At 40.3% G+C, this 15,434-nt stretch overlaps 1 protein-coding gene across 1 annotated transcript in view; it reads right to left on the bottom strand.

Annotated features, from left to right (window-relative positions):
- The window catches only part of LOC109917406 (rho-associated protein kinase 1-like), a 117,107-nt gene that overhangs the window by 87,429 nt on the left and 14,244 nt on the right, over positions 1-15,434 (bottom strand). The window contains exons 5-8 of the mRNA XM_048596135.1: positions 14,813-14,988; positions 14,034-14,118; positions 4,567-4,711; positions 3,579-3,717 (exon numbers count right to left, since the gene is read on the bottom strand). Of these exons, the coding sequence (XP_048452092.1) occupies positions 3,579-3,717; positions 4,567-4,711; positions 14,034-14,118; positions 14,813-14,988 (545 nt within the window). The remainder of the gene's footprint in view (positions 1-3,578; positions 3,718-4,566; positions 4,712-14,033; positions 14,119-14,812; positions 14,989-15,434) is intronic.

Genomic DNA, 15,434 nt, shown 5'->3' with positions numbered 1-15,434 from the left:
CCCCACCCGCACGCGCACAGTCTCCGTCTCCCCCACCCGCACGCGCAGTCTCCGTCTCCCCCACCCGCACGCGCACAGTCTCCGTCTCCCCCACTGTCTGTCTGTCTCCATCTCCCCCACCTGCTCACACGCACTCACTCTCAACCCTCCCCTCCACGCAGTCACTCTCTCCCACTCCTCCACGCATGCAGGCGGGCACACACCCTACACATATACATGAATCTGTTGTGTGAATTTGTATTTGCAGATACACTCTTATTTCGTTCAAAAAACACAAATTTATAGACAACGTGACATTTTTTAAATTTCTACTTTAGTAATAAAACTAGTCTGACTCCAAGCCAAGACACAAACAGATTCTAAACAAGACTTCACATCTAACATGCATTGACTGACCTAAAAAGTCACCTCTTATTATTCCTGATAAAACTTTTAGTTTGACAGCACAGTGGCTCAGTGGTTAGCACTGCTGCCTCACAGCGCCAGGAACCTGGGTTTGATTCCACCCTTGGGTGACTGTACGGAGTTGCACATAGTCCCCATGTCTGCATGGGTTTCCTCGGGGTGCTCCAGTTTCCTCCCACAGTCCAAAGATGTGCAGGCTAGGTGGATTGGCCATGCTAAATTGCCCATAGTGTTCAGGGATGTGCAGATTAGGTGGGTTATCGGGGGATGGAACTGTGTGGGGTGCTCCGAAGGTTGGTGTGGACTTGTTGGACCGAAGGCCAACACTGTAGAGATTCTGTGAAAAAAATATTTAGCAGGCTGGGTGGATTAGCCATGGAAAATGCAGGGTTACAAGGGATAGGGTGTCCAGGCGGGATGCTCTTCGGAGGGTCGGTGTGTACTCCTTGAGCCGAATGGCCTGCTTTCACGCTGTAGGGATTCTATGATCTAATGAATTTACTTTTGGCAGCACGGTGGCTCAGTGGTTAGCACTGTTGCCTCACAGTGCCAGGAACCTGCGTTCAATTCCACCCTCGGGCGACTCTCTGAGTGGAGTATGCACGCTCTCCCCGTGTCTGCGTGGGTTTCCTCCTGGTGCTCTGGTTTCCTCCCACAATGTAAAGATGTGTGGGCTAGGTGGACTGGCCATGCTAAATTGCCTGTAGTGTTCAGGGGTATATAGATTAGGTGGGGTATAGGGCGATGGGTCTGGGTGTGATGCTTAGAGGGTTGGTGTGGACTCGTTGGGCCAACAGGCCCGTTTCCACACTGTAGGGAATCTATGAAAACACTCTAGGGGGGCACGGTGGCTCTGTGGTTAGCACTGCTGCCTCACAGCGCCAGGGACCTGGGTTCCATTCCAGCCTCGGGCGACTGTCTGTGTGGCGTTTGCACATTATCCCTGTGTCTGCGTGGGTTTCCTCCAGATACTCTGGTTTCCTCCCACAGTCCAAAGGTGTGCAGGGTAGGTGGATTGGCTTTGCTAAATTGACCAGGGATGTTTAGGTTAGGTGGGTTAGACATGGGAAATGCAGGGGTAGGGGAATGGGTCTGGGTGGGATGCTCTTCGATGAGGTGGTATGGACTTGTAGGGCCAAATGGCCTGTTTCCACACTGGAGGGATTCTATGATCGATGATCTTCTCACAAGAGAGTAACATGAGAGGAGTTCGGGATTTACATTAACATATTAATCAATTAAAACCTTCTAACTTATTAAAGATTTAACAGCATCTTCGGTTTGTTCACTACATTCTCATCAGTGGTGTGACCCTTTGATCTTTTACTTATAAATTCTGTGTCTGATACCACCCCTCTCACTAACATCTGGAGGAGGAGTAAGGCTCTGAAAGCTTGTGTTTTCAAATAAACCTGTTGCAATATGACCTGGCGTCACGTGATTTCTGACCTTTGCAGAGAGTGGAACACACAGCTCTTCCTACAAACCAACCGAAACTGTGGATAAGGACACATGGACGATACATTTACAATAATCAAATGCACAAATGTAGAAGAAACCCACCAACTTGTTAGCAGCATTTTCGCAAACATAAAATTCACTCGAGAGGAAGAAAACAACAAACAGCTCCCGTTCTTAGACGTAACTGTAGAGAGACTAACTAACAGCGAATTCCAGACCCAGGTGTACAGGGAGGCCACACACACAGACCAAATCCTGAACTTCAATAGCAATCACCCCACCATTCATAAACAGAGCTGCATTAAGACACTATTTAAATGAGCCTTATCACACTGCAACACCCCAGAACTCCGGAGAATGGAAGAGGAACACCTGCACAAAGTATTTACCGACGACGGATACCCAAGAAGTTTTGTCTGCCGATGAGTACAAAACAAACGAAAGTCAAAGGACACGGTACAACAGAAGACACTAGTAACTCCACCCTACATCAAAAAATATCGAAAAATATATATGACAACCAGACTTCTCAGACTGCATAGGATCATAATTGCACACAAACCTACATCAACACCGCGTCAAATGCTATCAAAGACTAAAGACTCCATAATGGCAGTAAAGAGCATGAACATGATATACAGAATCCCATGCAGCGAGTGCAATGGACATTACCTTGGACAAACGGGGAGGAAACTGATGACCAGGAAACACAAACACCAGCTGGCAGTCAATAGACACGACCAATATTTACTTGTCTCGATACACACAAACAATGAAGGCCATCAGTTCAACTGGGGCGAAGTGTCTACACTGGGACAAGCGAACAACAGACATGCAAGGGAATTTCTGGACACTTGGTTCTCAACACGAGACTCCATTAACAAACACATAGAAATAGACCCCGTATACAGATCACAGTTGAACAAACAGAACCAGAAGTGACAAGGCACATCACAACTGAGGATCATATAAATTCGGAACGGAGCAGAACAGGGAGGCGATGGCCTAGTGGTATGATCGCCGGACTGTTAATCCAGAAACCCAGATAACATTCTGGGGACCCAGGTTCGATTCCTGCCATGGCAGATGGGGGAATCTGAATTCAATAAATATCTGGAATTAAGAACCTAACGATGACTGTGAATCCACTGTCAATCGTCAGGAAAAACCCATCTGGTGCACTAATGTCCTTTAGGGAAGGAAACTGCCATCCTTACCTGGTCTGGCCTCCATGTGATTCCAGGCCCACAGCAATGTGGCTGACTTTTAACTGCCCTCTGGGCAATTAGGAATGGGCAATGAATGCCGCCTAGCCAGTGACGCCCCTCATCCCGTAAATGAATAATGAAGAACACCAAACGCTTTGATTAGAGGTCGCACTGATGACATTGCCTAAAATGGTAATGAAACGTCTGCACACCATGAAACAACCAGCTCGGTGAACAAACGAACAACCGCATCCACAACCCGAGCTACAAATTTTTGCTAAGGCCTTAAAAATCATAGAATTATTTGGCCTCATTGCACTGTAGCACTCTAGAATGTAAATACAGACCTTGTATTAGTTTCTTCTTGTAATGAACAGTCCAGGAATAAAAGGTGAATTCACTTATTTAGTATCTCTATTGTATCTATTTGATCAATCAAATTTGTATTTCAAGATATGTACTGAGGAAAACTAAATGTCCTCTCAGTTTACTGTTGTTTTATACCTGTCAGTGAGGAATGCACAAATGAGGCTTTTTGCATCCTTGGATATTTCACTGTCCTCAGGAAATGTCAGTGAGTTTTTGTGATTCATGATTTTGCTATAAGTTCCAACTAGTGAGTCTGCATAAAAGGGTGTGTCACCTACGAAGAAAAAAAAAATCACTATTATGGATTAGTTCAATTACAGGCTTCATCAATATTAACAACAGATTAGAAACAAGAACAGATTATAAACAATTTACATTTACTCAATGGTTCACAGTCATCACAACGACTAATTTCAATGCTCCACACCATTTCAACAGATGGCACAAGGTGTTGAAATAAATATTAGTATAAAGTCTGATACCAATTGCCTAACTGCATCAAGATAATATAAATTAATCATGGTACGCTACGGATCATGCTTCTGATACAATATGTAACATAATGAGAATTTAATCTAATTTTAATGCAAATTTTATTTTAGAGCATTCATTTGACAGAATACTCCTAAATATGCAAAATGTGCATTTATTGCTTTTATTACTGTAGGATTAGCCAATATCCTTGAGTTTCCTTTTCAAAATCATTTTAGCTGATGGAGTTATGAGAATTGTGATGCATTTTTGGCAACTTGAGTTTTTAGAATCATTGTGTACATGGTCAATTTATAGGACAACGAAAGCTACACCAGAGCATGCCAAGTTGTGTGGAACTCTTGTCCGGTCCGGTCATTTTAAAATTAGCATGAGTTCCCAGACAACTTTGCTTTATCCCAGCACTAAACTAAAAGCATTACTGGCTGTGCTAATATTGCTTAAGTTTATTATTTACATCCGCAAGGCACCTATTAACTCAGTTCCTTAATCTGAAGCTTACTGGAGAAAGTTGACATTTTCCCTCAAACTCAACAAACTAAATAAAACACAATTATGGACACTGATTTTTAGTTTCAGACTGAAAACTGTAAAACGTAATTAACATTTAATGTACCATTTTATCACTCACCGACAAGCATTTCATACAGGAATACTCCAACTGACCACCAATCACACTCTCTCCCATAATAACCATCTCCTCCTTGAGATTTCAGCACCTCAGGTGAAATATAGTCCGGAGTCCCCACTGCAGTATCACACCGTACCATCCCTTCCTGCAATAACAAATAAGATAATTAGCTAGCAGCAACTTGCATCTATATAGCAAGATATGCTATCCTAACACTTCATAAAGAATTATGGAACAAAATTTGACACCAAGGCACATAACAGATATTGGACCAGAACTTAGAGCTAAAGCAGCTGAAAGCACGGCAGTTAATGGTGGAGCGATTAAAATCCATGAATGCTCAGAAAGACAATTAATAGTGTGAGCACACAGAACAGCCAGGAAGGAAAGGCGAGTGGTTAGCAGGTTTTTTTTCCCCCAATCCATTTTTGTGGGATGTGACCGCTGGCCAGCATTTATTGCTTATCCCTAGTTGCCCTTGAGAAGGTGATAGTTAGCTGCCTCTTGAACCTCTACAGTCCACCTGCTGTGGGATGAGCCGCAATGCCATTAGGGAGGGAATCAGTTAGTCAGATTGGGTCTGAAGAACATCAGGTAGCTCACAGAAAGTATAAGGAGAGAAACTCCAGAAAGGTGTAAAGTCAAGGGGAAATTTAGTGCAAACTGACTTGACAGTCCAGGGTAAAGGAGGGAAGCAACTGAGGCACCTGATTGGATGGGGTCAATCTTTGTAACAAAAAGAATCTGGAGTCAACTGACTTTTCCATTTGGATAAATGTTTTATAACATATGATAGAGTACAGAATTAAATCTGAAATGATCAAAGATTTAGATGAATAAGTGGTGATAACTCCTGTTTTGCAACAGCACTCTTGCCTCAGTACAAACATCTTGGATTCAAACCTAACTGTAAGATTGAGTATTTAATCTAATCAAACACTACAGGACAAAATTAAAGAAATACTGAATTGTCTAATGTACAATCTTTTCAATGAGGTCTTCTCAGATGGATGAATAATGTAAACTAAACCAACAATTAACCTTCCCATGACCATAAAATATATTTATTGGGTCACTTCCTTGCAAACTGGCAGTTTGCTTCAGTGACCAACGTGACCATCACTTGAAACGCAATCATTGGTTTCGAAGGGGTTAAATTAGTAAAGGGTAAGACTTTAGCCATATAGTCAGTAACAAGTAAGCTTACAAAGTAGATGGGAACTAACAAACAAAGACTGTCAAGGTTAATAGCTAGCAAGGCCTTGGATAGAAACAAACAGTGCCTACAGAGCTGAAATAAGCTTCAACATGAGTAAAAGCTCACTCTGGAGATTTATAGAACTAACCTTTCTCTCCCAGCTCTCCACCAACCCCTCTCCCAACCAACAATTACATAAATGCTGCTCCCTCCACACTTCACATCTTTTGTGATAAAGAGTTATCTAGACTGGATTCGTTAGCTTGCTTTCTCTCCATGGGTACTGCCTTGTCCACTGTGATCTCCAGCATTTTTCTGTTTTCAGCACAGATTCCAGCATCTGCAGTAGTTGCTCTTATACAGTTTTGGTCCCTTACTTGAGGAATAATGTAATTGCATTGGAAGCAGTTCAGAGAAGGTTCACTGGATTAATTCCAGAGATGATGAATTTGTTTAATGAGCAGAAATTAAACAGTTTAGGCCAATACTCTCTTGAGTTTAGAAGAATAAGGGGGGGATTTAATTGAGGTAATCGAGATGCTAGAGGCGATTTACATAAGGTGGATATTTCCCCTTATGGGCAGTCTAGGATGAGAGGTCATAATTTAAGACTAAGAGATGGCAGATATAAAACAGAGATGAGGAGGAATTACTTCTTTCAAAGGTTCATGGACCTGTGACATTCACTGTCCCAGTGTGTGGTGAACACTGAGACACTGAATAAATTTGAGGAGATAGACAGATTTTTAATTACTAACAGGTTAAAGGGTTATGGGGAGCCAGCAGCAAAGTGGAGTTGAGGTCGACTTGAGATCAGCCATGATTGTATTAAATGGTAGATTATATAATTGTAGCCAATATATAAGGTGAAAAAAGAATCTAAAATCTGTAACCACTAATTTAGTTTATAAGCAACAGTGACATTACTAAAAGGTTGTGATCAAGACAGTGGTAGAACTAAAACCAGAGTTGTAAAGCAACTCTCATAGAACCCATCCAGATGTATGATGGATTTCAAATATCTAATATTTTTCCAAAAGGAGCAATTTATTTTCTGAGGTGAGGGAACTAATTATTAGTTAAGATTTTCTAAGATGTAAGTAAGTTAAGTCACAAAAAAAAACATTAATACACACAACTATAAAATGGATATGCCCTAACTTCATTTTCAGTGTATCGAGGGAGAGAAGAACAATTGCAGCTAAAGCAGCAACATGCAGAATCCTAGGGTCACCATCAACCATAAATTTAACCAGAGCAAACAAATAAATGCAGTGATAAAAACAGAAGTTGCTAGAAAAGCTCAGCAGGTCTGGCAGCATCTGCAAAGAAAATAATCCGAGTTAACGTTTCGGGTCCAGGAACACTTCCTCAGTTCTGCAGCAAGTGCTCGATGTTATTCAGAATTATGCAGTCCACTTGACTGGCATTCCACCCACCACGTTAAACCTTCACTTGCTCCATCACCAGTTTCCAATATCAGCTGTCTGTACCATCTAACATGCACCACAGAAATCTGTTAAGCCTTGTTCCAAGCACCCTTCAAACCTGCAAACACATCCACATTCGAGGAAATAGGCAGCAGACACATGGGAATTTGGCCAACTACAAGCTCCCTTCCAAGTCACAAACAACTTGGCACTGTATTTTGTTCCTTCAATCACTGGGGCAAAAACCTGGAGCTCCTTTGTTATCAACACCGTAGGTCAATCTGCACTCAATGGATTACAGTCGTTTAAACAAGAGGCTGATATCACCTTCTCAAAGGCAATAAAGGATGGGCAACAATTGCCATCCCATGAGTGAATAAACTACAAGCACGAGCAATGAAAATACATAATAGGAGTAGAAGAATAGTTTCTAACCAAAACATGCATAACAAGAAGTTCTACATTCTTTCCTTCTGCAGTATCACAGGAATTTAGACTTGAATGCATATGAACAAATAAAAAATGAAGTACATGAACTACAGAAAGATAATGAAAATGCAGATCTTTGCTAGCCAGAAAGAATCACTGCTAACAATCACATGATTCACTGAGAACGGTGACATATTACAGTCAGACGTAAGTAAACTTGTAGCATGGGCAAATAGTTAACAAATTAAGTTCAACACAGATAAATGCGTCATGTAGGACACTGTGATAGGTGGAACAAGAAGGTCACTTGCAAGATGAAAGTCTAAATGGGGTAGAAGCACAAAGAAACCTCAGAATATAAATACATCAATCACTGAAAGTTTTGCCACAGGTTAGCAAGGTTATTACTGAAAAAAAGCAAAGCAAGAGCTGAGCTTTATTCCCAGTGAGATAGAATTTAAAAGTGGGCCAGTTATGTTAAACTTGTAAGGCATGTTGCTTAGAACACATTTAGAATATGGCAGGGCTGGTCACCATATTATTAAAAAGAGGACAGAGAGGTTCTGAAGAGGGTGAAGGGAAGATTTGCAGGGCAATATCAGAAATACGTGGATATACACATCACTGACAGGCTGGATCTTCTCTCTTGAGAAGCGGTGGAGGGTAACCTCTTCAAAATATTTAAAATTATCAAATGTTTTGGATATGGACAGAATGTTTCCTCTTATGACAAAAAGCATAACAAGAGGTGATCATAATAACATGCAAGCATAGTTATGTAATAGCATTTTATACCAAGGAATTCAAAAGGGAATTCAAGAGAAAATTTGTCACTTAAAGGCTGGTGAGAATATGGAGCTTGCCCCCCCTAGGGTGTGTCTGGGGTGAAGAGTCGAGAGAAAAGAACTACCACAAATTTATTAGAATTCTCTGCAGATGTAATAAGCAGGATGGATAAAGGAGGCTCAGTAAATGTAGTGCATTTGGATTTCCAAAAGGCATGCAATAATGTGCCACAGAAATGGTTATTGCATAGGATAAAAGCTTCTATTGGGAGGCAATATACTAGCAATTCAGTTTGAGGGTGAGAAACCGCAGTCCCACACGAGTGTTCTGGAGTTACACAAAGGTGATTACATAGGCACGAGGACAAATTTGGTTCTAGTAGCTTGGGCAGAAAGAGCAAAAGGTAGGATATTTAAAGAAATATTCAATTCCTAACTAAAATATATTCTAGAGAAGAAGAAAGATTGTAAGACGGAGAAAAAAATCCATAAGCAAGCAAGGAAGTTAAAGACAACAAAGACAAAACCTAAGGCATGACATATTGCAAACAGAAGTGGCAGGCTGGAAGATTGGTAAACGTTTACAGATCAACAACTGGTTACTGAAATACTCATAAAAAGAGTAAAGGTAACAGGAGAGAAAATTAGTGGAAAATGTAAAAAATGGATAGCAAAAGTATATAAAAAGGAAGCTAATAGCCAAATTGAATCTTGATCCTTTGGAGAATGAGACTGGGGAGTTTATATAAGGAGCACAGAAATGGTGGAGACACTAGATCAAAGTTTTGCCTCAGTTTTCACAGTGGAGAACACTGGTATCAACCTAATAATAACAGGTAATGCAGACGTTATAGAAAGGGAGAAACATAGAACAATTAGCTTCACAATTAACTTAGAACAATTAGAACGAAGCAAACTATTGGGATAGGTGGCAGACAGGTCCCCAGGGCCTGATGGCCTACATCCTAGGGTCTTAAAGAAAGTGGTAGCAGAGATAGTAGATCCACTGGTTTTAGAATCACTGGTTTTAGAATCAGAGTCATACAGCATGGAAACAGACCCTTTGGTTCAAGCAGACTATGCTAACCATAATCCCAAACTAAACTAGTCCCATCTGCCTGCACTTGGCCCATATGCCTCCAAATATTTCTTATTCATGTACTTATCCAAATGTCTTTTAAATGTTGTAACAGTACTACATCCACAACTTCCTCTGGAAGTTCATTCCGCTCACAAACCACCCTCTCTGTAAAACAATTGCCCCTCATATTTTTAAAATTTCTCTCCTCTCACCTTAAAAATATGACCCTGGTCTTGAAATCCCCCACCCAAGGGAAAAAAACACCTCTCCTCTGTACACCTCATCATTTTATAAACCTCTATATGGCCACCTCTCAACCTCCTAGACTCCAGTGGAAAAAATCCCAGCCTGGCCAGCCTCTCCTTATAACTCAAACCCTCCATTCCTGGCAACATCCTGATAAATCTCTTCCAGCTTAATAATATCCTTCACGTAACATTATACTATAATATTACTTTAATAAATAATAATATTCCAAAATTTCCTGGATGCAGGAAAGGTTTCAGTAGATTGGAAAAACACCAATATAACACCCCCATTCAAAAGGCAAAGAGGCATAAAATAGTAAACTACAGACCAGTTCGTTTAACATGTGTTGTTGAAATTGTTAGAATCCATTATTAAGGAAGCAATAATGGAGCATTTGGAAATTCAAAATGAAATCCATCAGAGTCAACATGGTTTATGAAGGGTATATCAGGTTTGAATTATTTTTTTTTTTTTAAAAAGAGTTCTTCGAAGATGTAACAAGCAAATTGGATAATAGGGATCCTGTAGATGTCGTACAGCTGAACTTTGAGAAAGCATTTGATAAGGTCCTACTTAAGATTAATACACAACCTAAGATCAAATGGTGTTGGGCTAATTTATAAGCTTGAACAAAGGATTGGCTAACTAACAGAAAGCAGAGTTGGAATAAATGGGTCTTTTTCTGGTAGGAAGAGGGGTGTCACAGGTTTTGGTCCTGGGCCCAAACTGTTTACAATCTATGTAAATGACATGGATGGAGGAAAATAAGTATTATGGCCAGATTTTCATGTAACACTAAAATGAATGGGAAACTGAGCTGCAATAAAGAAACAGAAAATTTACAATTGGATATGGATAGGCCAAATCTTGGCAGCTGGAATTTAATGTGGATAGAGTAAAAGCCATGCAGCATGGAAACAGGCCCTTTCATCCAACACGTTCATGCCAACCAAGTTTCCCAAACTAAACTAGTCCCATTTGCCTGCATTAGACCCAAAGCCCTCTATAACTTTCCTATTCATGAACCTGTCCAATGTCTTTTATATATCGCATTGTACCTGCATCTACCACTTCCTCTGGCAGTTTATTCCACATATGAACCAGCCTGTGTGAAAAAGGTTGCCCGTCAGGTCTGTTTTAAATCCTTCCCCTTTCACCTTAGAAATCTGCCTCTAGTTTCGAACTACCCTAACCTAGGGAAAAGACCTTTGCTATTCACCTTATCTATGTCCCTCATGCAATATGTTTATAATCCCCTTTAAGGCTACCCCTCAACCTTCTACTCTCCAGGGAACAAAAGCCCCAGCCTATCCAGCCTTTCATTATAACTCAAATCCTCCAGTACATCGTAACACAATGTCCTAACTTCTATAGTCAATAGTCTAAGCCATGAAGATAAGTGTGAGGTTATCCATTTTGGTCAGAGAATGGGAATGCAACTTATTATCTAAATGGAAAGAAACTTCAGAGCGCTATGGTGCAGAGGGATCTGGGTGTCCTTGTGCATGAACTGCAGAAAACTAGTACAGAGGATAATAAGGAAGGCAAATGGAACATTGGCATTTATTGCTAAAAGAATGCAGCATAAAAGTACGGAAGTGTTGTTGCAACTATAAAAGGTATTAGTGAGACCACACCTTGAGTAATGCATACAATTTGTCTCCTTGAGGAGGAACGTAGTTGCATTGGAGGCAGTTCAGAGAAGGTTTACTAGATTGAATTCAGAGATGAAAAGTTTGTCTTATGAACAGTGATTCAGCAGTTTAGGCCTATACTCTGGAAGGTTTAGAAGAATGAGAGGACTCCTAGTTGAGGTAAGTAAGATGCTAAGGGGATTGACAAAGTGGATGTAGAGAGGTCATTTCTTCTTATGGATCAATCTAGAAAGATAGCTCGCAGTTTTAGGATAAGGGGAAGCAGATTTAAAACCGAGAGGAAGAGAAATTATTTCTCTTAAAGGGTCGTGAATCTGTGGAATTCAATATGCCAAAATGCGGTGGATTATGGGATACTGAATAAGTGAGAGGAGGAGATAGACGGATTTTTAATTATGAATGGACTGACGTGTTACAGAGTGCAGTCAGAAAAGTGGAGTTAAGGCAGGGATCAGATCAGCCATGACCATATTAAATGGTGGAGTAAGTTCAAAGGGCTAAATTGCCTATTCCTACTCTTAATCATTATGTATAAAGGAATGAATGACTGACAGGAAACAGATTTGCTTTAAATGGGTTATTTTCATGTTGGTGAACTGTAACTCCACAGGAACAAAAACAAAGTTGCTGGAAAAGCTCAGCAGGTCTGGCAGCATCTGTGAAGGAAAAAACAGAGTTAACGTTTTGGTCCGGTGACCCTTCGTCAGACCCGAACCCAACAAATTTTCAAAGAAATTCATAAGTGGTATGTAATGTGGGAAAATATGAGCTCTTGTACATGGGTGGGAGGAACAGAAAAGTAGATTAATATTTAATGCAGATGAACTGGAAAATCTTGATGTTCAGAGGGATCTGGATATCCTTGTCCATGAATCACATGAAGCTAGCATGAAGGTACAGCAAGTAATTACGAAGGCAAATGGAATGTTGGCTTTATTGGACAGTAAATGGAATATGAAAGTAGGGAATTCTTGTTATAACTGTTCAGAGATTGGTAAGATCACGTGTAGAGAAGGTGTACAGTTTTGCTTTCATTATTTAAGTTGAGTATGTTTGCATTAGAGACAATTCAGAGAAGGTTGATTCCAGGGATGAAAGAGTTGCCTCGTGAAGAATGGTTCAGTCTATCCTCATTAGAGTTTATAAAGTAATAGTAATCTTATTCATACACAAAACATTCCGTGGAGCTTGGCAGGGTAAATACAGAGGATGCTTTTCCTTGTGGGGAATCCCAGAATTTTGAGGCACAGTTCCAAAATATTGGGTCTCGCACCTAAGATGGAAATGAAGGAGAATTTCTTGTCTTCAAGAGCTGTTAGTCTTTGTGTGCTCCAGACAGCATGGAGGCTAGGTCTTTGGATATATAGAAAATTGAGTTGGCATTGGATGGTAGTTAAGGCAACAATTGGGTCAGTCATGAGTTTATTGAATGGTGGGGACAGGCCAGTGGGACAAAATGGTTCCATATGTTTTGTTCTCATTTGCTTGAAACCAGACAGCTACATGGGGAAGAAAGGAATAAATGGTTATCATGGTAGATTTAGATCAGAAAAGATGACATGCTCAATTACAGCATAACGAGCATAGAATGACTGGGTTCAAAGGCCTGTTTCTTTGCTCCATATCCTATGAGCATGCAGGTGCAGCAGGCAATAAAGAAGGCAAATGGTATGTTGGCCTTCATTGCGAGACGTTTTGAGCGCAGGAGCAGGGATGTGTTGTTGCAGTTGTACAGGGCCTTGGTGAGATCACACCTGGAACATTGTGTGCAATTTTAGTATCCTTTTCTGATGAAGGATGCTGTTGTTCTTGGGGGAGTGCAGCGAAGGTTTATCATGCTGATTCCGGGGATGGTGGGTCTGACGTATGAGGAGAGATTCACTCGGTTGGGATTGTTGTCGCTAGAGTTCAGAAGAATGATGGGGGGTGGGGATCTCATAAAAGGACTAGACAGGGTAGATGCAGGGAGGATGTTCCCGATGGTGGGTGTATCCAGAATGCAGGGTCACAGTCTGCGGATTCAGGGTCGGGATGATTTAGGATGGAGATAAGGAGACATTTCTTCACCCAAAGAGTGGTGAGCCTGCGGAATTCATTACCACAGGAAGTTGTTGATGCCAAAACATTGAATGTATTCAAGAGGCGACTAGATATAGCACTTGGCGCAAATGAGATCAAAGGTTATGGGGAGGAAGCAGGATTAGGCTATTAAGTTGGATGATCAGCCATGATCGTGAAGAATGGCGGAGCAGGCTCAAAGGGCTGAACGGTCTCCTCCTGCTCCAACTCCTATGTTTCTATGTTAATACATAGCCTATGCAAGTCCAAATCAATACAGAACTCACAAAGTATCCGTCGGCTGGGAAAGTTTCACTGAGTTCAGAATGTCTGATTAAAACATGAGCTGCGTGTTGTGAACTGATCCTTTCAAAGCATTATACTTAGCAATAACTGTATCTTGTATTACTCAAAACAAGACAATGGTTGGTTATGTAATTCAATGTTATATTAATATAAGATATCAACACAACAAATGGAAGACAATTCATCAAACTTCAAAATACTTGGTTCTGAAAAAGCATCAAAAATTAACTGACAATTTCAAGGGAAAATTATCCAACACGGGATAAAGCGACTTACTTTATTCATCTTCATGCAAGTTCCAAAATCTGCCAATTTTAAGTGACCAGCTTTGTCAAGCAACATATTATCTGGCTTCACATCTCTGACAAAAAAGGCAATAAAGGCACTCTCATTATGAAATACTTTTGCAAAATACAGGGTAGCTTAAATGCTAATAATCAAGTTCTCATAAACATGTAATTTAGACACATGGTACACACGCAACATGCACATGTACTCCCAAACAAATAATGCAGCTAATTTCACAACTTTAGGATGGCCCAAAGCCCTTTACAGTTAATGACATTTTCTTGATGTGTAGTCGCTATTGTTAAGTAATTAATATGGCAGCCACTATGCTCAGAAAAAAGACGTGATTGTAATGAACTGATCTGTTTTAGTGATGTTGGATAAATAAAGTACAAATATTGACAGCAAATCATGGAAAATTCTCCTCTTCTTCAAGACAGTGCCTTGGATCTTCTGTATCAATCTCAGAGGTCAGACAGGACCGTATTTTAATGTCTCATCTGAAATATGACATCAATGAGAATGCAGCATTCCTCAGTACTGTAGGCTGGAGCTTGCACTCAAGTCTCTAGAATAGCAACTAAACATGCAAAGTTCTGATCTAGATGAAGATGCTGCCACTGTGGTACCAAAAGTCACACACATGCTGGTTATATGAATCCATCTACACACTTTGTACTACATTAAAACCGTAAATGCAGCTGCGAGAAATTTGGACTATCAGTTCAATTTATAAGTAATGTTAACTATCGGTGGACATTTATTACCTGTGAATGAAACCCATAGAATGAATGGCATCCAGGGCAAGTACAACTTCTGCTGTATAAAATCTGGCCCATTTTTCAGGCATATCATAATTACTCATTAAATTTACGAGATCCCCACCAGGCATATACTCCATCACCATGTAGAGGTAGCGGTTATCTTGGAATGCATAGGATAGCTAATCAGAGAATAACAAAACATTTATTATTTCATATAGCCATCATTGTTATTAAATACTGTGCAAATGAGAATAAACACTCATGTTGCATCAAAAACAAATTTTTGCACCTGTTGTAAATGAAAATAGAAAATTCTGGAAATATTCAGCATCTGTGATGAGAGATAAGAGTTTACTTTTCAGGTCCATGATATTCAGTATTGCTGTAAAGGGAGACATGTAGCTGAAGCTTTTTGTCATGCATTCGTTAGGATAAGCACAATTTCAAATTTCAAATCATCAATGTAAATGAACAGACAAAAGATTCCGAACGGTTAGCATGTTGACTCAAGACTCTACAGCAATTGCTGCCCAATCACAGAATTACATCTAATAACATATATTTTGTCATGGATATGCAAGCAAGGACTGGTTGAGTGTTGTCCTGTATACCCAAATAGGTGATA

This window comes from Rhincodon typus, chromosome 4 (genome assembly GCF_021869965.1).
Source record: "Rhincodon typus isolate 14 chromosome 4, sRhiTyp1.1, whole genome shotgun sequence".
Taxonomy (NCBI): domain Eukaryota; kingdom Metazoa; phylum Chordata; class Chondrichthyes; order Orectolobiformes; family Rhincodontidae; genus Rhincodon; species Rhincodon typus.
This window is presented reverse-complemented; position numbering and strand designations above follow the sequence as displayed.